This window comes from Osmerus eperlanus, chromosome 14 (assembly GCF_963692335.1).
Source record: "Osmerus eperlanus chromosome 14, fOsmEpe2.1, whole genome shotgun sequence".
Lineage (NCBI taxonomy): Eukaryota > Metazoa > Chordata > Actinopteri > Osmeriformes > Osmeridae > Osmerus > Osmerus eperlanus.
Window position 1 is genome coordinate 9,797,157 of NC_085031.1, and position 25,699 is coordinate 9,822,855.

The following is a 25,699-nucleotide window of genomic DNA, read 5'->3' on the forward strand; positions in this document are numbered from 1 at the left end:
TTACAGTTTAATGACTGGACAGTCGAGGTGCAAGGGTGCTGCACAGCTGTAGCCTAGTGCACACACACACACACACACACACACACACACACTCACACACACACACACAGTTCCCAATCTAAAGGGAATCATCCAGCAGCCTCATTCCACGGACCTGCAAAGCTGTCCAAGCTGGATCTCCAGCTCATGACTAATGTGTTGGAGTTTGTTTTATTTAGTCAGCCCAGGGACGCTTGGGACCTCATGCAGTGAGAGAGGCCGCTAATGATGCCACCTATGTCTGACCCGGTGCCAGTTGTGAGGGCCCTCATCTGAGATGAGTGTTGTGTTAACATAGGGCCTGTCTGCCATGGAGGGTCCTGCTATTTTAGTTTGTTTGCTCATGTGTGCTGTTTAATGAAAAGCTGCGGGACCGCATCTCCCTGGATGTGTGTCAGGCAGGCAGGAGGGGGCCCAGGTTCTCTCTATCCTGCTCTTCCTCTGCCTCTCTCTCTCATCCTGTGTCTGTCTCTCCTCCTCTCTGTGTATCTCTCTCTATCCTTCTCTTCCCTTTGCCTCTCTCTCTCTCTCTTTGTATCTGTCTTTCTCTCTTTCTTCTTGTCTCTCTCTCTTTCTCCTTCTCTCCCTCTCTGTGTCTCTCGCTCTCTCTTTCCTGTTCCCACTCTTACTTTTCTCAACCTCTCTCTCTCTTCTCCCTGTCCTTGATTTCAGTGCGTCTTGTCTCTCCCTCCCTCGCCCTCCTCTCTCTCGTGGCAGGTTTGAACATGAGGGGAGCTCATTAGACGGGAGGAAGAGTCAATGCCTCGTCTCTGAGGGCGTGGTGCTCTGCTCCACTATCAAAGGTTCCCCCTCCATCCCTCCTCCGGTTCCACCCATCCCCAGAGCAACGCTGCCAGGAACATGTGGAAGTACAGTACCAGCGTGGCTGCGTGTGAGTGTGTGTGTGTGTGTCTGAGTGAACCACACATATTTGAGCCTTTCCAGCCTTACCTTTTATCTGGCAGATTCCCATCGACTGTTCTGTGGGGTTGTCGTCATGCGCTTGTCATCTTCCCGTTGAGCCTTCCTGTGTGATCGTGCTTGCGTGTTCTCTTCAACGTTGTTGGGGATCATGCCAGTGTGCCAGGCCCATCCTCCTTCCTTTATAGACGTGGACCAAACAGCTGACAGGGTTTCCATACCGCAGAAATGCTCGGATGTGAGCCTGCATTTGTGAATATCATGTTTGCGTGTGTGTGTGTGCGGTGTATGGTTTGGGGTAGTCTGTGTGAATGGTTTGTGGTTGCGCGTGCCGTGCGTGTGTGTTTGGGACGAGAATGTGTGAGAACGTGCTGCCTTGTATCAGAGGGAATGATGATAAGAGTGTGTGGAATTGAAGACATCCAGGCCTCCTCGACAGCCTGCGACAGACACAGGGAACACATGCGCTGACGGAGCGCCAACGGTGACATTACCTCGCATCATCCCTGCCAAGAACGATCCGCGTCACTCAAGTCGCTTCCCTGGTACGCGCTCGCTTCTCCCGGGAGATCAGAAGGTTACACCGGCATGCCATTTAGACAATCAGACGGCATTCACGCTCCGCTTTTAGCACTGTCATTATCAATCGGAGACGTTCGCCTGCGCTAACTGACCCAATTACTCTCTTCCTCCAGCAGAGGTGATTGACTTCCTCTGTGACGACAGATGCTGGAATCCTGCTGGCTGGCCTCCAGTGGGAGACTCCCTCTTATTCCATCGGAGAGAATAGCAGGCAGCTGGCTTGGGACACATGAAGGGAGAGAGAGGCCTGCATGGCTGATGTAGAACAGACATCTGCATAGCTAATGTAGGAGGGAGAGAGAGAGAGAAAGAGAGGGAGAGAGAGAGAGAGAGAGAGAGAGAGAGAGAGAGAGAGAGAGAGAGAGAGAGAGAGAGAGAGAGAGAGAGAGAGAGAGAGAGAGAGAGAGAGAGAGAGAGAGAGAGAGAAAGAGCTTTTCATAGCTCTCAACTGTAGGAATGGAAAGAGAGCGAAGCAGAAATGTCTTCCAGAATCTAAGTGTGGACAGTGTACTTGTCCACCCACACAGGTCAGATCAATGACCCTGTTGGACTGTCAGCACTTGCGTCACACGGATGTGTGTGTCTCTCTGCTTCCAGTGTCTTCAGTCTGTGGGGATACTTTTTTATTTTCCTAGGATTTCATTTGTGGATAACTAAACATAAAGGAAACCATCCTCACGTTGAATGCCCAACTGTTCAGCCACCTTTGTTTAAATATAAAGTAGTGTCAGTACGTGGTGTTCTTAACCTGTCTCCGGAAAAAGAAAGATTTCCTCAGTTTACGCCTGGCTCTTGTCACATTTTCAAGTGTAGTCCCAGCGTTTAATTACACCACTAGTTGATTGCTTACCAGCACTCAACAGGCAGGATTAGCCTGCTTAAGAACTAAGCTACACAATGACTTGACATGAGAGAGAAACACTCCCTTTAGCTAATGGCATCAAGCTCACTCCATTGAGTCAAGCAGTCTGGAGACAGGGCACTACTTAGTGCCTTAGTTAGCGCTGGTCCGGTAAATGTCAGCGCATGTCAGGAAATGTCAGAGGTAGCCAGATGTCATACCTTAGCGTCCATGTTCATCTTCAGTGGAAAAGACACCTGGGTGCTCATCTGACGAGGGCGTTGAGCTGTCAAAGTGCCTGTTCTCCTACCTCGCCTGACATTTCAGAAGTGGTGCTCTAACCACTGGCGTTGTTGCTGAGCACCCTCAGAGTCACATAGTAGTAAAGCCTGTTCAATCCAGCTATTGGTCCGCAGCTAGCTCTCACCCTCCGCCTGCCTTCAGGGCCCCCGGCTGCCTCATGCACCATCCACGGCGCTCCTCCTCACCCCCCCCCCCTACTCCCCCCTCCTTCAGTGCTGCCTCATTCCAGCTGGCCCTGACACCCCAGGGAGTTGCTTAGCTTCTCATCCCCATGGCAACATCCCCCCCCTCCCCCCACACACACACACATCCTCAACCTGACCCTGTGTAACCCCCAGCTGCTCAGAGACACAAGTCCCGAGACAATAGCAAGAGCTCTCCTCGGCACGTGTGTTAAAGTTGTGAAGAGTCCACCCAATGTGTGTCTTTGTGTGTGTCTGGGCTTGTGTGGGTGTGTGTGTCATTCAGGGATTAGGCTGTTGGAATTAAATGTGTTGCTTCATATAGCCGCAATAGGTTTTACAAGGATGAGTGTTTTGTCATTTTCCAGTTCAGTTTTAGTACGAATTCCTCTCAGTTCCAGTTATTATCACACTCCTGTTTTTATTCTTCATCTCAACAACCCCCCCCCCCCCCTCTCTCAAATGCACACACACAATTACTCTATTTCTCCCTGGAACGTACAGTAGGTGGTATTTTTCCACAGTTTTCTGACAGTTGTCTGTCTTTTCAGTGCATCTTATGAGCCAAGTAATCAGGATGCTTCTCTCCGTCCTTCCAAAGGGAACAAATGGTCAAATCTAGGCCGTTACTCTGTGCTGAATGTCAAGCAGTTGAAAAGTGAGCCACATTACAAGTCCCTGAGTCTTATTTAATCCTGTTAAGCATTTGGCGTAACTCATAAGACATGTTGACAAAGAGTTGGTTTTCCTTCCCTTTTATGGATTTGGCTGCTGTCACAGTATTTAAATGATTTTGTGTTGAGTTTGAATGATCTCTGTTTGCCCTATTGGACTATAAGGACTATGAATGTCCTTCTTGCTGGGTGGACCACATAAAGTTCACCTAATGTGTTCACAGCTTGTTTGTAGCCAATGTAACCCTGGGTGTCCTTCAAAATGCATTACTGTTCTTGATTTGTTTCAGAGTTGTATTTAGGTTTACCAGCTTACCAAACCTCCATGCTAATTAGACTACAGATTCTATGCACCTGTGCAGTTTGGGCTCACACATGGGTAATCAGCATACTACTCAGTCAGCCAAATGGGATTCAAGTGGACTATCAATGTTTACCTTCACAAGTAACGACTCACATCATTTATTATAACCCAAGTCTTAATATGTATAATGATCTGACCAGCATCATGAATCAAATCAAATCAAATAAAATAAAACCTTATTTGTATAGCCCAATTTACAAGCAATGTCACAGAGGGCTTCACATACGCGCATAGAACTGCCCTTCGACCAACCTAAACCCTCAAGGAAGACAAGGAAAAACTCACAGAAAAACTCACTAGAGGAAAACAAATTGAAGAAACCTTGGGAGGAGCAATTCAGTGAGGGATCCCCTCCTCCAGAGACGGTTGGTGAAGAAGCGGTGCAGAACACAGGCTATACATAGTCATACAGCAGGGAAGTGTCAATGGGTGTTGAAACACCAAAATCCAGTGTTCAACTTGGGTCAAAGTAGGTAAAAGTCAGTTTAAGCAGAGGTAGCCACAGGACTGGGGACTGTGAATAAGCTTCAAGTCATTATAAAGGTTATAAGTCCAGGAAATGATGTAGATGCCATCCATAATGAAGCTTCTCCTCTCTGTTAGCTTAATCACCCCTGATCAGCTCACCTTTTTGGACACAGAAAATGTGACAAATACTATTTATTTTACTATACACGTATAAAATGGCAAAAAAAGAAAGATTGAAAGTAAAAAAAATAATGTTTCACATCATGTATTATTTCCTACACTCTGGTATACCCAGGCAGAGTTCATTTAAAAGCCATGTCTTCCTGACAGTCTCTTAAAGGAAACCAAGGCTGAAGTTGCCTGTGGTGATATCCTTTAATGGAGTCAGCGTCGTGATAGAAACATTAAAGTTTAAAGCAACTCCAATAAGTTCCTCTATTAAGTTTAATGTCCTCCAATTCCTCTTCTAAACTCGTTTTTATGAATCGTGAAGTGTCAGGGACAGAGGCAGCCAGGAATGTCTGATTCTTTGATACTCTCACGTTACTGAAAGATGACACGTGGGGATACCTCCTTTTGATCTTCTTCCACCTCTCTGCTCTGTGTGTGTCCCTACACTGTTTAACACAGCACTGTAAGAGAAAGATGCTATGAACAATGTTTTGTAATGTATTGAATATTGAACTTTCCTGTTGTTGGTTTAGAAATGAGATGACAACTGTATTTGTGTCCTGGCGTTGGTGCGAATGGGCCTAGTCTCACTGATGATAACCAGCCCATCTTGACGCAGACAAACTTCTGTGTTTGGACGACATTTTCCAAACCTCTCCCTGCCTGTCTGCTCCCCAGGAACCATGACGACCGCTACTTCTCCCATCCTGCTGAAATGGGACCCCAAGAGCCTGGAGATCCGCACCCTGACAGTGGAGAGGCTACTGGAGCCCCTGGTCACACAGGTAGGAGACCCCGACACTCACTTCCTGCCATGTCCTTGTTGCTGGGGGTAACTGTCACTGGACGGAGCAAGTTGTGTCAATGGTAACAACTGGCAGCGTTAAGGTTGTTCAAGCTGGCTGTGCTCATAGTTATGGTAAATGTTCCTGCCACTGGTTAGAAACACTTACTCTGGGTTTGTAAATTATTTTTGAAGTGTCTTGGCTATCACCCCTTCAAGTTAGGGTATGTTGGGATAGCTTTAAGGTTTTGTCCTGTTTTTTTTGTGCTTTATTTCCCGGCAGAGAAGCTATAGACCACTAGCATAGCTCCACAAACAGACTCAGTAAGCCAGACATTTCTTTGTGACTCCACAGAGAACTTTTCACTAAGAGGTAGCCTTGGCAACCATCCATTATTCCAGGATTGGATGAACAACCTGCTTCAAAGTAGTTATTGGCTGACACATTCTCTTCTTTTGGTGTTCGGTTTGGAAGGGCCAGACTTCCTCACTGTTTTTAAACTGCTTCTCTCTCAAAGGTGTTTCTTCCCCCCCCCCCCCCCCCCCCCTTGAGAGTTTGGTTGTTTGTATTGATTGTATTGATATTGATTGTGGCATTATTTTTTTCTAAGCTTGTTTTATCTTTTCTGTCTTTTCATTTCCTTGCTTTTGGTTTGTTTATTTGTATTGTTCTGTTGGAGTGAAGGATTGCTCCAGTTTCCATGGATGTCTAACTTACAAAGCCAAAGACAATCTTCAGAGCACAGCATTGAAAATAGAATAGAATTGAGAGTGGATGTTTATAAAGCTTATTCTGAGAGTTTGGAGGTTTCAATACAACAAAGGACAAAAGGAAGAATAATGGCAGTGCTGTCACATTGCCATTTCTTGTTTATTTCTGAAAGGTTTATTTGTCATTTGCGTGCTTAACCATCAAATGATCTGCTAAAGTCATATTGGTAACGACCAATCTTGTTCAGGGCAGTTGAAAGTCACTGCCTGTGAAACGGTTAACCTGGTGTCGTGAACCCTACCCCCATTAGAATAATGTGTAAACACACACACACACATTGTCCGTGGTGGTGGATAGTGCTTTGTCAGCAGACCATGGGCTCCATACTGAGCAGCACATGGCAGACACAGACTGGACGACATACGGATTGCAGAATTTCTTTGTGTGGGCGTTTGCATGTGTCAGTGTGTGTGTGGGTGTGTGCATGTGTCAGTGTGTGTGTGGGTGTGTGCATGTGTCAGTGTGTGTGTGTGTGTGCACCATGTGTGCATTTGTGAGTTCATGTGTGTGCAGGTGGGTGTGTTAGTGGAGACGGGAGAAAAGAACTTGTTTTACAGGCTATGTAAGGATATGTGTGTGTCCACTCAATGCCATTCTTGAGCCATGGAAGGCCAAAACTATCTCTCTCTTCCTCCTCCATCTCCCTCTTTTTGCTGAATTGTTATTCCTCCACCATGGACAGTTCCTCTCTCTCGGATTTTTATCCTCTGATGAATCCTAATCAGAAACACAATAGAAGAAAAAAAAAATCCTCATTGCTGAGTAGAAACGGTATACATGTCTAGAATTGTTTGAGTCAGGTGATGACTCATTTAGGGACGCTGTCAATGCATTATTATTTATTCTGAACAAATCATGTGAACTGGAATTTAAATTGCAACCAACCTAGGCATTTTCCGAGTATGGCTCTTCTAATGGACAACATGTTTCAAATGGATTGGCATCCAACTGAGATCGATCAGTTAACCACTACTTTGGTTTGTGATCAAATCTATACAGTTTTTCTGCTTTAAATCCTCCACAGACATGAGAATAACTTGCATTACATTGTGATAGACACATTATGCTACTTCTAATAGATGGCACAGAATGAGTGAATGTGTTATTATTGAGTGAACGAATACTGAATGAGTGAATTACGAAGCCATTAGCAAACCAACTGTGTGAATACCCGGGCAGCCCTCATGACAAGCAGCCATTGTGTGGTGTTGACATGGAGGCTGAGCCCGGCATCTGGCCTGTCCGTGGCGTTCATGCAGCTCTCCTGCAATCACACAGAGCCAATCAGCTGGGAGCAGTTCGGGGTTTTGGGCTCATTTGGGTGCGTAACCAAGCGGCGCACACCATCAGACCTGCGTCGGGAGGCTGGGTTTGTGGCCCGCGGCTCCTCGCTTGGCTGAGTAGAGGCTGTCCAGACGGCAAGTCACGTCTGACAGCCCACCCCCCCCCCCCCCCCCCGGACACCCTCCTTTTGTTCTCCTCAGCCACCATGGAGGGGTTTTATAACTGTCTGGAGACATGTGTATGCCTGTTAGAGGTGCCAGACCATGGCATGTGTGTGTTTTTGTGTGTGTTAGGGCCTGGAAACCTCCCCAGCCCCCTGGAGGAGGTTCCTCCCCGTCTCTGTGTCAGGTGGCTCACGGTCCTTGACTATGGTCGTCTGAATTTCAGTGAGGAGGTGACAATGTTGACCCTGCCTTTTGGTTTGGCGTGTCAAATAAACAAATCAAAACTTGGGTGTGTGTATTTAATGTGTTTATTTCGTTATTTCTGTTTACGTGTCATACAGAGCCAGCTACACAGTAATTGTTGCACTTAAAGAGCTGATTGAAGGATAGAAATGGACAGATTGCCACTTCCTTCTCCCCAGGAAGCCATCATTAATCCCCATCCTCTGCTAGTGTGGCTGTCTTCTCCATGTTCATTTATGGTGCTTCTGATTCATCCCTCTGTCACACAAGAGCCTCATGCGTAATGTGAATTCCAATGTCAAGTCAACATGCTGTTTAATTCAAATACGAGGAATGTCTGTATACCCAAGGTTTCAGCGGCAGGATTTGAAGATGAAATTACAGAATTACAGTTTTTTTTACCGTTAATGATGGAATTCCAGCTTGAGGCTCTCCAATCTCATTTCCTCTCCAATTCCCTTTTCTCTATTGCTCTCTCGCTCCCTCCTTCTTTATTTCTCCCTCCATTCCTCCCTCTCTCTACCTCTATCTCGGGATGAAGTCAACTCGTTATTTCCCGGCGAGCGCGCGTGAGTGTGTGATCATCACAGAGAGTGGTTCCAACATGGAGCTCATTGATTCGGCGAGTGAGGCCAGGAGGAGTTCACATCCTGGTCTCTGTAGCTGAGAGACCCGGGAGATGATAATGATCTCAGATGGATCTCAGTTAGAGCGAGAGAAACAAGAGAGAGGGGGCGGAGGGAGTGAAAGAAAGAGAGAGGCCACTGGATGTGAGCTAACTTGTTAATTATATGATTCTAGACCCTCTTTGAGGTATCTTACACCCATCACACAGGTCAGCCCTGGTTAAGTCTAGCATCTAGAGGTAGGTAAGTTTTTAAATTGAACCCTAACTTCCTAAAACTAAGCAGGGCTTGAAATTTACTTTTTTAATTGTTAGAACTGTTGCTCCCAACTTAAAAAATGTAGGAACATCCGCCGACAAATTTCATATTGTCTTTTCAGCTCTTCAAATATTTAGAGAGCGTTAGCTCACTGTCACGTGACAACAGAGCCCAGTGACAAAGCTTGATTGACGGCTAATTTGAACTACAATCTGCATTAAAGTTAAGAACGTGAAGATGAACTGATTATGTGACGTTAGATAAGACGCTAGACCGGTCACTGCACCACTACAGTAGCTACGCCCCCCCCCCCCCCCTCTCCTCCCACCACACACACACACACACACACACACACACACACACACACACACACACACACACACACACACACACACACACACACACACACACACACACACATGCCATAAGTGTCCCTGCTGGGTCCAGCTGATGATGCACATGGAAGCTGCATTCATCATAGCCCTGTTCTCTCTGGAGCCGCTGCTAGTGGCCGGCCGACAGACAGGCAGACAAGAAGAAGATAGGCAGGCACTCTGAACAGGCAGGCAGGAGAGGCAGGCCGGCAGGCAGGCAGGTAGCCATTCTGCTGGACAGTTTGTTACACTGCTGCAGGGTAGCTTGCTTGCCCATTGCCTCTGTGGAGTCAACAGTGTGCAAGTCAGAATAGGTGTGAAGTGTGTGTGTACTGAATCTCGCTCCCTGTCTGTGTCAAGTTGACTTGACACAGACTTGACATGTGTAAACATTTGGACTGCGTGCAACGTGAGCACCACACCACCAATTGATGGAAGGACTTAAGGTACAGGTGACAAATGACTGCCTTCACACAGTTCCCCTTCCTAGAAACACTAAGCTCAATACTTTTCTTGTTCATTGTATGCTACTCATGTTTCTTTCATCGCTTCACTATCTGCAAGCCAATCTTGCTCAAGCTTTGCCCTCCTTCCTCCTTCACCTCCTCTACCTCCTGCTTCTCAAGCTGCCTATCTCTTAAGTCATGCTTATATGACTGAATGAACTGATGACAGAGATGATATAATACATGTGAAGAAAACTGAGCCTGGCGTTGACACACTGTGGCACACTTTTAGTAGAGAGAGTTTATGAGTACTTCTGTTCATAATTCAGCTGCTTAAGCTGTGCAGACAGCAAGTATTCTCACCGCTTAGATTACCGGGATTACTTTCAAATCACAGGGAATTGTCTTTTGTTGAAATGTGAAACAATTTCTTTGTCTGTTACAAGGGACCGAAAATAAGGCTTCTCCCCAAGCTTGTTTGGTAGAACCTTGTTAGAACCGTATATTGAGAAAGACAAACGTGGTGTGACGTCAGGCCTGTGAATACCAACACTGATTCCTTTTGCGGTTTGAGTATACTTGTGTGTGTGTGAGAGAGAAAAAGAGAAAGAGACAAAGAGAAAAGAGGACAGGGCATTATCCCATTGTGATATTTCATTTGCAATCCAGCTAAGTGACTCCCAGCCTGTGGCTTTCATGGAGCAGACACCATACTGGAATATGTCGTTTATTTCTCCCTACATGAATGGGATGGACAGGGTGCCAGATTTCTAGTTCCAGTACAGACAAAGCCCCAGAGACATTTAACTCCCCTGCAGAACCTCTCTGTCTCAAAGACACACACGCACGCACGCACACACGCACTCTCTCACTCTCACTCTCACTCTCTCTCCTCTGTGCCTCTGTGTGTGTGAAGGGGGCAGGTCAGATCAGTTTGGCTTCACACAGCATAGAGAGAGAGCCGTGTGGCAGTCCTCAGACAAGGACGTGACTGCCTGGGCTGCCAGCACCACCACCGCTGCTGTCCTGACAGCACACTGTCTACTCTAGTGGGACTGTGTGTGTGTGTGTATCTCAGTGTCTAGTAGCTTGTCTGTGTGTCAGAGGGTCCATGCTTGTGTGTGTGTAGGTCGGCTTCCCATAAATAAAGTGGATGTGGCGTTTGATCGTGGCCTTTAAAGGCAGCATCGTCTTCCCAGACTGTCAGAGGCCTGCAGTTGATGACAGCCATCACACACACACACACATGCACAGGTTTGTTTTACTATCCTAGTAAGGACTTACAATTCACTCCCATTCGAACATTGTGCCATCCCCAACCCTTATCCTGAATGTTCGAACCCTAAAACACAAAGAGCACTTGAAGTTGTAGGGCCCAAGAAAATGTCCCCACAAGGTAAATATTTTTCATTGATTGCTATCCTTGTGGGGATTTCTATTCTAGTTAAACAAGACCACACACACATTCACACAGACTCTCACACAGAGCTCTGTCTACACCCTTACACATCCAAACCACAACCCCAAATCAAACACTGGATGCTGGATATGTGCTGTACTGAGAGGCACCGCTAAGTCGGTTGAACTTTTCTCTCAGAGAGAAACTGCAGGCATACAATTGATTTGATCTTCATTTAGATGCGTTGTACATTAAGAAGAATCATTTTAAGATCTGGAGCTACAGTACCTGCCTGTCTACTTCCCAGGAACATGCTGTATATCAGCCCTGCCCTCTGACGCATCAACATGCTGGATAGTGTTCTTCAGGCCTAGAACAAACGCGAGCAGCAGTTCTGCACAGGCAGCGTACAGCAAAGATAAGGGTGGTGGTGGTGGTGGGGGGGGGGCGATGTGCAAGGCTGAGAACTGCAATCTTTATCATCTGAATGGGGTGTGGGTTCTGGCGTTGGTACTTTGGCCATATGGACAGCAATTAAAAGCAATGCACCGTCTCCTAATGTCTCCGTACTTTCTATTGCTGTGTGTGTGGGTGGGTGTGTTTGTGTGTTGGATGGTGAAAGAGTGATGGAGGCTGTTCAGTCTGCATGCGCTGCACTTCTGCCAATGGGTAAAATAACTGAGCCCCCTGCCTCTCTGTCTCTCTCTCTCTCTCTCTCTCTCTCTCTCTCTCTCTCTCTCTCTCTCTCTCTCTCTCTCTCTCTCTCTCTCCTCTCTCACTCACTCACTCACTCACTCACACACACACACACACACACACACACACACACACACACACACACACACACACACACACACTGGCCCAAAGCTACTCTGCTCTGCTGCCCGTTAATAGAACTTCTTTTGATACATTAGAATGTCCTCAGATGAGAGAAAGAGAGGGAGGTAGACAGCGAGAGACAGATACACAGAGACAAAGAGAAACAGACAGAGACTTTGGGTGAACTTCATAGCACTGGTGGTGTTTGTTGAGTGCAAGGGTTTAGTTTAGAAGACTTGTTTGACTGATGGACTGATTTAGCGAGGAACAGCTTCTTCCAGTTAAAATGTTAAAATGTTAATACTTACCTGTAGTGCTATTGATTAGGGGTGTAACGATACACTCAGCTCACAATACAATACGTATCATGATACTGGGTGTACGATACAATACGTATCACGATAATTTGAACGACATTTTAAATGAAACTGAAATTCAATTCGCAGATTTATTTCCAAAACATTTTCAATAATTTTCTTTGTTGTACATACAATTTAGTTATCTCAGTTCATGCGATTTCTGTAAATGCACGCATGACGCAGGTGCAGAGTAGGTCGCGCGCTGGTAACTCAACCAATAGGATCAAACGGACGTTATATTGTAAAAATATTGCCATAACTCTACGATACATATTGTAAAAGTGTTGTATTGCGATATATTGTTCCACGATATATTGTTACACCCCTACTATTGATCCATCAAGGTCGTTTTTGAGTGGCAAGTGCAGTTTAGTCGAAGGAGAATTACTCCTACATAAATCTGTTCTCAACAAGGTCTGTGGATTATCTTGAGTAACAGGGTCTTGATTTCTGGAAAGAGACATCTCTGGCACTTTGAGCACCTCAAAATTAGTTCAATTTTATTTGAGATAAGGCACACATCTCTACATCCAATATCTACGCCTGAAAGTAGCACACACACACACACACACACACAAAACAGGCTATTGTTCTTCTGGGCTGACTTCCGGTCTGTAATGGAGTCCTCTCCCCTGGTGTTCCTCAGCAGGAGTTGTGCTCTGTAAACGACAAACACTCTCATTCTTACAGCTGAAATGACTCATTGGGTGAAATGGAGAACCAGACTGAAAACCAAGGCTCCTCATTTCTGCTGTCAAACACTGTTATTGCACCCAGCATGACAGCCCAATACAATACAATGCTTCTTTTCCTAAACTTTGTCTGTCTCTCTCTCTCTCTCTCTCTCTCTCTCTCTCTCTCTCTCTCTCTCTCTCTCTCTCTCTCTTCATGCTATTTTAATTTCATTCTCGACCAGCTTCTCTCTCTCCGTTTCCCCTTCTCTGGGTTTCCTTTACTTTCCTCGTAGGTTTTCTTTTTACTTATCTGTTGTTTTCTCAATCTTGCACACTCTTTGTCCCCTCCCTCCCTCCCTCCCCCTCTTCTCTTTCTCCTTGAACACACAGCGGGGTCCTGTGTTTGAGGCTTCCAGAACAATGCTTCTTCTTCCACGTTGTGGTCATCAGGTTTTCACAGGTTTGCAGTCTGTCCCTCTCCTGTTTAAGTGGAGAGACAAACACCAAATCTTTCTTGATTAACGGTTCTATTTTGGATGTGTCTTTTATTGTATTTTTGTGTGTAAATGATTAAACTGCTAAAAGTGATCATTTTAAATGAACTTGGGAACTTTTTAAATTTGATTTCATAATCATAGCGTTGATGAATACTTCTGATGTGAATTGCAATAATAGACTGACAATTACTTTTGAAAAAAAATAAAATAACATTTGATGCCAGAGAAAGTTGAATGACTGTTTCAATTCTGCTCAAAGATAAATGCCACAAAACGCTCCGGTACACTGTTGTCTCCCTCTGAGTCTTTTGCATCTGTGCTTGAATGGGTTTTGTGATTGGGTGTCTGCCTCGAGCATCTAATGTGGCCCTGCCAGTCTGATAACTCCCATTGATCGAGAGCAGCAAACCACAACAGACTAAGCCAGTCAAACTCCGAGCAAGATTGCTCCACTTGAAAAGACTTGGTCCTGGAATGATCTTACCCCAGACTGACCCCCATCGATGTCTGATTAATTGTGTCTGGCACCCCAAATTTGAGCATCTAATTTAGACAAGCGGGAACGTTATCTGTGCCCGTCGAGTGGATGTGAGCTGGTGCTGGTGTTGTCTTCCCCTCCCACTGTATGCCTCCGTCACATCCCCCATGCTTACAGACACCCTGCAAACAGAGCAGGCAGCATGCACATTGATCCACATGCAGATCCTCTGGACCACTCCGGATCCGTGTGCAAGCGTGTGAGTGTTTAGAAGTTAGAAATCCCTATTGATCCCATGTCTGTGTCATTTGTTTACCTCTCAGATTATCCTCCTCGTTATTCTTGTCTGTCTCCAGTCTTGTCGCTGCATCTTGTTTTAAGCAGCATGTAAGTGTCCAGACCAGTAGACCAGTATATAAACAAAGCCCTTGAGAAAATAGGTTGTCATTTATCAAATCCATTATTTTAAATGATGGAAACCCCCCCCCCATCTCTTTTTGATGATCAAAGATGTCTACACCCTGGTTGGATCTATCAAACACGGCTTTGTGATTAAATTGCATGTTTTTCTGACAGGACAATGTCCCATTTGGATGGTAAATGACACCCATGAAGGGATGATAATAGTAAGGCAAAGTTCCCCCTCTTTACAAAAGCATGTGTCTGCTTTGAAGTTGTCTGGGTTTAAAATAATCAAATGACTTTAAATGCCAGTGCCCTAACCGGAACAGGAGTCAGCAGTCTGAGGAGGAGCACTGTCAAAGGGCAGTTACATTAGTTTAAATGGTACCTTTAACAGCTTTGACTGCTCATTGGCCAGTCTGGCTGACCTTGACCAATTAGCTTTATCTTCATGTCTCAATTGGTGGTCGTCATGCTTGGAAAGGGGGCGGGATTAAATGGAACAGCCATTAAGATGTCAAATGTATTTTTTGGTCCTCTTCCTGGAATTGCTAGCTTAATGTACATGAACTGTCATTCATCAAAAGTCTTCAAAACCCCCTGACAGGACAACCTTTCCTGCATCTGATGATGTAGACTGTAATGAGTCTCACACGGCTTTCGGTTTGCTCCCAGAGAAGAGGCTGGGCGCCCTTGCTATCAGACCCTGCTCCCTCTCTTTTAGCATTTGCAGACATGCATCTTCCTATACCCAGGGAGATAATCCATCACTGTCTCAAACTCTCAAATTCCAGAGTGACCCCTGACCTTTAGTCGAAAACGCATGGGTTTTGGCCCTCTGAGTGCTTGTATATTATATCTAAGTAATTTGTGCCACATGCATGGAGTCTAAACTGAATTAAACAGCTCTAGACTAGAGAAATGTCGTGGCTACAGCTCACCCCCCTCCCCTCTACCTGTCATATAACTGTCTCTGCTTGCGCCTTTGAGTCTAGTCTCTCTTTTAAAAAACCCTCTGAGTGAGATTTCCGGAAGGCTGTCAGTACTAGACCCCATAGTTGGAGGGGACATGTCATCCCTCGGGGGTGGGGAGGTGGGGGGGAGGGGGGGATTGGAGAGAAATTGTGTACTGCCACAGGGAAGTGCTGGAGAAGGGGCCCAAGCCGGGCAGAGCTAAGTGGATTTACATCCCCTGCACTCTCCGCCCCTAACCCCTAATCCGACTTCTGGCTCAAGGATTTCAACCACCATGTGGGATGCTGATGTGATGCTCTTGACTGTGTGTAGCTGGGAGAGCGCTGGACTGGACTGACTGTGTGTAGCTGGGAGAGCGCTGGACTGGACTGACTGTGTGTAGCTGGGAGAGCGCTGGACTGACTGTGTGTAGCTGGGAGAGCGCTGGACTGGACTGACTGTGTGTAGCTGGGAGAGCGCTGGACTGGACTGACTGTGTGTAGCTGGGAGAGCGCTGGACTGGACTGACTGTGTGTAGCTGGGAGAGCGCTGGACTGACTGTGTGTAGCTGGGAGAGCGCTGGACTGGACTGACTGTGTGTAGCTGGGAGAGCGCTGGACTGGACTGACTGTGTGTAGCTGGGAGAGCGCTGCACTGACTGTGTGTAGCTGGGAGAGCGCTGGACTGGACTGACTGTGTGTAGCTGGGAGAGCGCTGGACTGGACTGACTGTGTGTAGCTGGGAGAGCGCTGCACTGACTGTGTGTAGCTGGGAGAGCGCTGGACTGGACTGACTGTGTGTAGCTGGGAGAGCGCTGCACTGACTGTGTGTAGCTGGGAGAGCGCTGCACTGACTGTGTGAGAGCGCTGGACTGGACTGACTGATTGCACAGAGCAACAGGAGCTGCGTGAAGATCTCTCAGCCCTCGGAGCCTTCGGACCGGTGTTTTGGATTCACACGCTGGTACCTGCCAAGCACTTAGCGGTTCTCCCCAGGGGGCCCCAGTTCCCAGACTGCTCTTGTACCTCTTTTAACATGAACTCCTTCATGGTAAGTCGGCTTCCTCAGCCCTTCAGTACCATCTATTGCTCCCTCCTCGTGCTTGAGCTCAGCCATCTTGTATTGACTCTTCGGCTGGAAGGACTACAAACTCTCACACACACTCAGAGGTACACACTCAGAGGCTAACAGGCACACCTGCACACTCTCATGTTGTGTCAAATTCGTTGTGAGCTCCCTCTAACTTTCTTTTTGGAACCTGAATAATTGACTAAGAAGAAGAGACTATTATGCATGCGTTGTTAACTCTGGAAGCGCACAGAGATCGTTGACTCCTTGTCATTTGGCAAAGAGCAAAGAGCAGTTTTTTTGTCTGACGATGCAAGCCATCCGATTTAACACTGCGAGGGACTCGGGTCCTACTTTGAAGAGGGAGAGGGAAGGTAATGACTGTTACCTCAAGGGGGTTTTAGTACAGGTGATCACAGCGTGGCTTTGTAGCAGCCATTCTACAGTCATTTACAGAAGTGATGCAGAGAGAGCATTAAATTATGGATATTGTCGTTCCTCCAAGACACGTATTCCATATGACCAACCAACCTTACTCTGAGGCTGATTGATACAATATGGCATAATACTGCATGGAGGGAGATAGTACTCTCTTTCTGTTGTTTAATTGGAACTGGAGTCTTGCAGTGCTCCACTTTTCTTCATTGTTTTTGCTCATTTTATTCCTACATTTGAATTGCGGCTATTTGAATGAACTCACAATAGAGGCGCGAATGATTAAGAGAATAATCTTCTCTTTGAAATGCCTGCAGTGTAATTTACACCAGTGCCAATATGGAGAGATCTATGGTGTGTCTCGTGGAACAAAGGAATGGACTGGGTAATGTGTGAGTTAGAACCCTTATCTGATGAGCGATGATGAAACGATAAGACGTGGGGAGTGCTGGAAGCTGTAGACGTCCTTGGGGTCCTAAGGTGTGACCTAGCTGCTGTTATGTTGCTAACTTGAGCATGCCAAGTCATTTTTGAGCTGTAGAGCTTTTGGACAGCACAGTGACACAATGATGCTATCTAATGAGCATGACAAGCAGGTAGTTATCAGTTCTGGCTAACCTGCTGTGTGGGTTGGCAGAGAGGACATTATCTAGCGTGTTTATGCTAATGAGTGAGAGTGGCATAAAAGCAGCAGAATTGGCTACCAGGTGGTGTTGCTAGCATGCTAGCCAACTAGCGCTTAATGGCAGGGTTGGCTCCAAGCGACTAATCCCCCCCCCCCCCGCCCTCTCCCTCCTTCCCCAGTCTCTCTTTACTGTTTGTATCTCCTGGGCCTCTGCCTGGCTCAGGCTGCTGACTGGCCCTCGTCTCTCTGTCTCTGTCTCTGTCTCTCTCTCTCTCTCTCTCTCTCTCTCTCTCTCTCTCTCTCTCTCTCTCTCTCTCTCTCTCTCTCTCTCTCTCTCTCTCTCTCTCTCTGTGTCTCTCTCTCTGTCTCTCTCTCTCTCTCACTCACTCACACACACACACACACACACACACACACACACACACACACACACACACACACACACACACACACTCTCACAAGTTTAGCTATGAGGGGAGGGGTATCGGCGGCGGTGGCAAGGGGATTAAGGCCTCATGCTGCATTACTGTCATAATCCATTAAACCAGCGGAACAGGAGAAGGCCTGGACCCAAAACAGGAGGTTTTAGGGACTCTAACTCTACACCTCTCCTGAGGGCTCTTAGAACTCTAGCCCCGTGCTTCTGACCTATCCTCATCTTTAAAGGGACCTGCCGTTGCAAAGGATTTTTACTGTAGTCACAGTGTGGAACTGGTTAAGAAACCATAGAGCAGAATTAGATGTTGAAGTGCAAGATAGTCTGCCTTTGAAACATGCACTTCTTTTGTGTTTTTTAGTTTTTGTACATTACATCCCTGACATAAAGTAGGCCATCCCCTGTTGCTGTTAAACTCTCAGATCTGAGCTGTAATCAGCAAGTATGCCATCACTCCAGCTTAGAATTGGGAGACGCTCTTTTCAATCTCTCTTTTCTCCTCTTCCCTCACTTCTGTCTTTTCTGTTTGATTTCACTTAATGCCGCGGTGCAAGAGCATGGTGCGAGGTCAACTTACTTCTTCTTTTGAATGCTGACATTTTGCTAGATCAGGCGAGGCAATGGAGACATTCCAATCCAATAAGAATTGGATTGGAGTAACGTTAGTAACATTTTCTGCATGTTCTGATGGTGTCTAGTCTAAGATCCACTCTGGATCCACTCCATTAACATAAAAAAATGATTATAATATCAGTCAGAGCATATTACATTATAGGTCAAATTATTCATGGGCTTTTATTACATTTTCACGTTATTATTATCATGTTATTATCACGTTCAATGCAAATTTTCAGGAGCTGTTAGATTTTCAGGAAATTATTAGGCTACATTATTGGGTGTTACAAGGATATTGAAACCAAATACACAAACAATACTTTTTGTAAGTAGTGCTTTAGAGCTTTCTTACGTGTTTGCTTGAATTTGACTGAAATCAAAACATATTTTGGCTTATTTTCCTCACAACTGGTGTGGGAGTCTTAAAATGTTATCATTTAAATATAGTTTAAATTAAACTCACCATTTGAATATAACAACAATCAGCTCTCATACATCCATGTTGAGAAGCTGGCAAGTAAGTGTAGGCCTCTGTTTCATTTCTTTTTTACTTGCTTCATTTACTGACACATTTTCCATTTACAACACCTGTGGTGAAATGTTATTGCACGTCAACCTCAACAAAAACGTTGCTTTGGGCTTCTCTTTCCTGCGCAGTGGCTGACTGGCGTCCGGTTCCCAGTGCACTGATTACCCAATCACTCCTTCAATAACCTTTCCGAGGTCCTGAACAATTCCCCACGCCTGAGAACAGCTGGGGTGGGCAAGGCTAAAGCACTCTGTTCAAGGTTATAGCAAAAAGTTCTAACCCCCTGCCCCTCCCTGCCTCCCAACCTTACCTGTCTCTCTGCCTCTGGAAATTCGCAGAATGTGACCCTGCACTAATAGAATTACTTTTTTTCAATTCACCAACGCATGCACGCACGCACACATGCACACACGCACACATGCACACATGCACGCACACACACACACCACAGTACGTATACCTTTACCTGTGAGAGTGGAGCTGGTCCTTCACACCACAGTCATCCTCCTGCTTCCTCTGTGGACCCAACATATCCCGCTCCAACCATCTCCCCACAGAACACACACAAACACAGACTCCATTAATGGCACTGCCAGTACAAAGTACTGTCTAACCCTCGGTTGGATTAAAGGGCTGGTCCGCCCCTTCCGCCTGGCATATTTTGCCATGCCAGCTATTTAAATGGAGATCGATGGATGCACTGTCCAGGTCTGACCAAAAAAATTACCAGCCTCTCTGCAAAACAAAACGGCAGCATTAGCCTACCGCCCTCCATTGTTGTGAGCAACGCCATTGGCTGAACCTAATGACAGGCCTCCGTCCGCTTCCTTTTAATAGTTGTGATTCAGCCTTGATGCAAACATGGCTCTTGTCTTCTGTGTTGATGAGGTGTTGTGAATTCTACTCAAGAAGTGTAAAACCAGATGGAACATTTGATTATCGAGACCCTACCCAGGGATAAATGTACCCAACACTGGCATTTGTTGCTTCAGTTCCTGACTTTCCAGTGAAGGTGGCTGCAAGGCAAACAAGAACCATTATGAACCAATAAGCCTGTCAGCTGAAATGTCAGACCCACAGAGGCAACAAGGCCAGTGCCCAGCTTTCTCAACCTGGCTGTATATTACGTTTCACATTTGATTAATTTGATCTGGCTTTTATCCAAAGCAACTAAAACTGCATATAAGACAGGTGAAATTCTGGTTGTAAGAGACACACGTTTCTAACGCCAGCTCAAAGCCAATCTCTTTTCACCAGCTCATTCACACCCCTGAGTGGACTTTTGGTGAGAAAATTTTTTTAAACATAAACTGGAGAGCCAAGGTTGTAGTAACCATGAGATAAATCAAATTAGTCTACATAGCCAGGATGATGCTCACTACGCTAGCCATTGCATTTTAGAAGCAAATACGTGTATAGCATTAGCTTCAACTAGTGTTTTCTTCCATAGGGGATGTGCAGTGCATGCATGGTTTCCCCCACTAACAACACTCAGCCTTGTAATACACTCTTCTCTCAATAGGCCCATATTAGTCTTGCTAATGGTTTCTGCCAGGCAATGGATCCAGACCATGGATAAAGTAGGCTCAACCATCTTTTATGTAACTGAAGCAGTAATTAAGAAGCTATCTCATACATGCTTGATGCAATTGGTCTTCAGCAGTCTCAGATACATAAAGTGAGAAAACAACATCTTGCACCATGGTTTCTGTGTATGTGTCAGCTACTGTTCCCTCTTATCAACAGCAGATTGTTTACGCACGACCTTACTGGGAGTGTTCCATTCTCGTTAGCATTGGAAAAAGTTCCCATACTGTCGTCTGCCGGGGCTGGGAGACGAAGGTAGAGGTTGTGCATCATGCGGTACGACATCTCGGGAGGTCAGCTGGGTAGTGCAGTTCAGCACCCGAAGACTGTCTATTCTAGAACAGGAAAAGACCACTAATGATGCCCCTTATTAACGAGCGGTGGACTGCACGTCTGTGTGCGTGTGTGTATGCAAAGAGTGTGTCAGTTTAATGGTGCACGGGAGCAGTGGTGCCAGGGGAACAGCAGAGGAGAGTTCAAGTTCATCACTCCACTCCTCTGTCTGGGGTGTCTTTCTGAGTGAGTGAGTGTGTGTGCCACAGAGTGTGGTGTGTGTGATGAATTGCTATATTTTTGTCCCGAGATGGAGAGCTTCCTGGAATGTCCAGGCCCTAAAAACGTTTGCCAGGCCACACTAGATGTTGGTCCTACTATTGACCTTTAGCATTATGCAGCTGTAGCCTCTCTCCTCCTTTCATTCTCCCTCTTCCTATCATTCTCTCTCTCTCTCTCTCTCTCTCTCTCTCTCTCTCTCTCTCTCTCTCTCTCTCTCTCTCTCTCTCTCTCTCTCTCTCTCTCTCTCTCTCTCTCTCTCCCCCTCCCTCCCTCCCTCCCTCCCTGCCTGCTTCTTTCGTTCTCTCTGTAGCCTCTGTAGCACCCCTCTCTCTCTCTCTCTCTCTCTCTCTCTCTCTCTCTCTCTCTCTCTCTCTCTCTCTCTCTCTCTCTCTCTCTCTCTCTCTCTCTCATATTCATATATATATATATATATGATTCACCAGCCAGTTGTACGATGTCTACCAACTATGTTTAGTCAACTCACATCCTCTCATCATCATTGGTGATAAGAAATTATCACCAATCCAGCAAACCTGCCCCATGCATAATTTATCAGCACGACACATCCTCTGATTGGTTTATGGCTCCCTCACCAACTCGGCTCCTCTCTTTTCTGGCCTGAACATGGTAACGAGAGTGAACTTCTCTCTGATGAGGCTGAAGTGTGTGAATATCAAAGTTGGTCTGCAGATCCCTGAAGTGTGCGGAGAATGTTGCAAGCCGCTGCGTCATGTTTAGTCTCAAAGTAACGAGCTTCACCTCGTTCCTTCCGCATCATTTCTCTCCTCACTTCATTTAAATAACGTAATTAGCTCAAACTCCCACATGCTCTGCCTAAGCTTGAATGCATAAAACTGGTTTAAAACTCCCTCAAAACAGAAGCTTGAGATTCACATTTACTGTTGGCCAACTCTAACACTGTCAGCTGTTGACAGTGTTAGAGTTAGAGTTGACCTTTTTGAGAAGCACCTTCACAAAGACGTACAAGTTGGGAACAGGTGTCCTGGTCTTCCATGCGGTCTGTCATCCGTCTGCCCAGAGAAGAGCTCTGAAAGGGGGCCAGGGTGACTGATGGACTTTGTAGTCCACAGTGACATCCAGCACAAGCAGGTGGGGTGGGGTCCTAGCCCACTAAAGACAGCCACAGAGAGGAGAGAGGACACGCTGTCACACAAGCAACACATCTCTCATTCTGACTTTATACATGCTCAAATTCAGCCTGAACTGTATTTCTATTGCTTCACTCGTTTGGATATCGCTCACAGCAAACTATACTCTGGTAAAACATACTCCACTCTAGTATGCCATACTGTATCTTAACTTGAAAGGCTTGGTGGAATACTTGGTGTACATTACTTTACAGTATTCATTTATAAACCCTTACTCAAAAACAGTAGCACCTGTAATATTGTTGCTGTGCAGGAGCAGAGAGATTTGAAACCGTAATGCTCGCCTTAAAAAATTAACCCAAACTCAATGTTTGGGTGTTTTATTCCTTGGTGCCTTGACCCCCTAGCTCCCTCCTGGCCTACAAAGATGGAAAAGACATGACAAAGCCGAGTGCCTCGCTGCCCCCCCGGGGCTGTGCCGTCTTTCTGTCAGACAGATGACATGTGACAGGTGGCTCTCTGTGACAAACGCCACTTCTGGGTCGAGTCTGGAAAGAACGCTCTGCGTTTTTTTTCTTTTTGCGACCCATTTGGACTCCTTCATTATGCATCGGCGTGTCTTCCTTCATGCCTCTCTTGATTTTCTATTCTTCCATTTTTCAATGTTCAACACTACAGTACTGCTGCCATTATGCACATTATACCAAATCCACATGGTCAGGGTTTATTGTTTGTGTTCGGGGTCTGATTTGAATAGGGGGCCAGTAACGTTGATGGATCTGCTCTTTTCTGGGACTGGGTCTGTGATGTTGTGTTCCGTCGTTTCCCGTTGATGTAGAGTAATCATTAGCCCAGATGACGTGGGACATGGATCAACTGGTACCATCGTTTGTTCACACTTTATCGAGGTGTTGCCAAGGTGACAGTTATTGTAGTCTTTTATCCTGGCTGTCCCTGTCACGCCTCACCTGATATAATAGGCGACCTCAATCAACCTCCTCATCTCTCAGCTGGGGTCATCAGTATTGGCTTGTCGATCATTTGCCACTTGTGATTTGAGAAACAAGGCACACGTGACATTAAGTCTTCACTCATGTGTAATTCCCTTGTTGCGTTATGTTATATAAACTTGGTAGTTTTTTGTTTACCCGAATGCTTAATAAGCTTGTAGTGTGTTGTTTACCCCTTGTATTGTGAACTCCTTAGTCCTCGGTTTAATCCCTTGTGTAGTGGGCCAAAGAGCTATTATTCCACGGGGCCCTATCTTCTGGAACAGGATTTATCATGCTTCATCTGTTTGTGTCATCTGGGCACCTTGAATTTCACAAATCATTACAGCACCCATAAAACTAAGTGGCTCGAGAGAACAGATTGTACTTGTGTGCACGTGCCTGTGCATATGCGCAGTGTGTGTGCATATGCATGTGTGTGTGTGGGAGAGAAACGCACTATGGACTAGTCACGTCACTGCTAATGATGTGAGAGTTCCTTTTTTATTCTGACGATAATCAATAATTTCTTCTTGGCAGCTGGATAATGTTGCAAGGTTGAAGGACACTGTTCATAGCAATTAATTATTGTGGGGCATTTAGATAGTCAAAATAGTTATTTGTGGCCCCCCAAATAATGTTGTTTTAGTCATCATCAACTACTGCATTTCAGTCTCATACATTCAACTGTCAACCTTCTTCTGCCACACAACCAGTCGTAAACAGCCTGGCCTGGTCGGGGTTGACTTGCCCATTCCCACTCTCTCTGCATATTTCATCACAGAGCAGGGGAGTATCAGATCTTCACTAGGGGCCGCTCTAATTGCTGGAGCTGTAAAAATCCCCTACTGCGGATGGGGCATCCTCCCCTTCTCTCCTTCCCCATTTCTCTCATCTCCTGTCAGATCTCACTGGTTCTGTCAGTGCACCACCAGGGGGTCCAAGCACCCTAGACCGTAAACTCAATCAAAGAACTTTTCAGAACTTCTCAATGCATTAGCTGGACATCCGTAGTTTTTTCTTTTCTTAACCAAGACTCGATCTGCATTGAGTGCATTAAATCTCCTTTGACTCCCTGTTAATTAACCTTTTCATGTTCCTGTTAAATTTGCCTGAAAACGCCTAAACAGCATACCCAAAGTAAATTGGAAGCTGTTCTTGAACCATTTGGAGTACATGCATGTAAATGATCTCTTTTGAAAGCTGACACTCTGAAGTTATGTCCCCTGTTGTCAGGACCCCTGTCAGTCCTTCTAGTGTTGAGTAATAGAAGCTTGAACACAAGGAAAGTGAAAATTTCTATTTCCGCCTAGATTTTGTTTTGAAAACAGAGGCCTGAATAGGCCTAGAGGTGGTAGGTATTATCTGGAAGACTAAATTGGACCACAGGTTGAAGCCTTACCCAATTCAAATCAAAAGTCAAACATAATACCACAATATATTCATATTTGACACATGTTTTTATAAGAGTACATCCAGGAATTTTCTAAAAGGGTCTTTTGGAGACTCCAAAATGACCCTTTGTAACCAAGGTCAAGGTCAAATAAAAAGGTATTATTTTTCATAATTGTTATCTCTGGCCCATCTCTGGTACTTAGAAATATCATATATAATAGCTAAATCCCTAATTAGTAATACTGAAACACAAAAACTGAAGCATGAACACATTGGAGTGCTTTATCTGATTCCAAGGATTGGCGCACAAAGAACACTGATTCTGTCAACCATATTGCGCAATCGACTGTTATTTTGAAGGCTCCACAGACGCATACAAATGAGGTATTGGCATTTTCAGCTAGCTGTCAGCTACAAGGCTAACGAGCTAATTTCAGAGCCAGTCGAAGCCAGTTCGAGAAATTTGTTTAGAACCAGTGTGGGGGGGGGGGGGGGGGCGGGGGGCAGGACGCACAGACCTAGTTGGCTTTAGAGGGCTGTCAACGGGGCATGGAAGCTCCTATTGGGTCGAACAAGGTGTCAATCAAAAGGGGAGGGTTCAACGGACATTTTGAGACCTTCATTTTGTAAATACTCCGTTGATAAATCGGAGAAAATAACACTTTTATGTGAACAAGTTGTTTCTTCCGTCGGCTAACTTGCATAATGAAACAAAGGATAATGGCTATTCATGAACGTAAAACATTGTATTTGGACGAATTACTTTACATGGTTAGATACTTTGAACCCTTGGGACTTACGCAGATCAAGTTTTGATGGCATGATTTGCACACCTGGACCTATTTGAACAACTTAGGGTGAGTACAACTTTTTTCTTTGGCATTGTTGAAGGAATGTTCACCGGAAAAAGACGTTGACTTTGCTTGCTATTGCGACTTGATCTTGAATTGGTTTATTTCAATGGAAGCACAAGAATCGTAGCTTTCCAACGATGTATAACATGTGTAGCGTCTAAAAAATATATTTTTTAGAATTTAGTGCGTCGTAACTGAGGAAGGGGGAGGCAGCATTTTTGTCTCGCGGGCGAAACAGGAGCGTAAACAGGTTAACCTCCAGATCAGTTATCAAACGTCGTTTGACAGAACCTAAGGGTTACTTACTCATTAGTTCAACCCTCTGCCATGGGCAGTCTTACTGTTGTCAAAAGAACCAGACTACTACCGAACTATAGGCACGCCTTGTACAAAGACCCTCAATAAAACCACCAATGTTGTCTCT

General features: G+C 45.6%; 1 protein-coding gene and 1 long non-coding RNA gene across 2 annotated transcripts in view; one reads left to right on the forward strand and one right to left on the reverse strand.

The window, feature by feature from the left end:
• Window positions 1-25,699, forward strand: part of LOC134033889 (catenin alpha-2-like) — a 119,351-nt gene that overhangs the window by 10,858 nt on the left and 82,794 nt on the right. The window contains exon 2 of the mRNA XM_062478174.1: window positions 5,224-5,330. Within this exon, the coding sequence (XP_062334158.1) occupies window positions 5,229-5,330 (102 nt within the window). The 5' untranslated portion in view covers window positions 5,224-5,228. The remainder of the gene's footprint in view (window positions 1-5,223; window positions 5,331-25,699) is intronic.
• On the reverse strand, window positions 12,591-19,354 carry LOC134033310 (uncharacterized). The gene is made up of 3 exons (XR_009932112.1): window positions 19,253-19,354; window positions 18,721-18,845; window positions 12,591-12,732 (listed from the first exon to the last, which is right to left on the reverse strand). It is a non-coding gene; the product is annotated as an uncharacterized LOC134033310 (long non-coding RNA).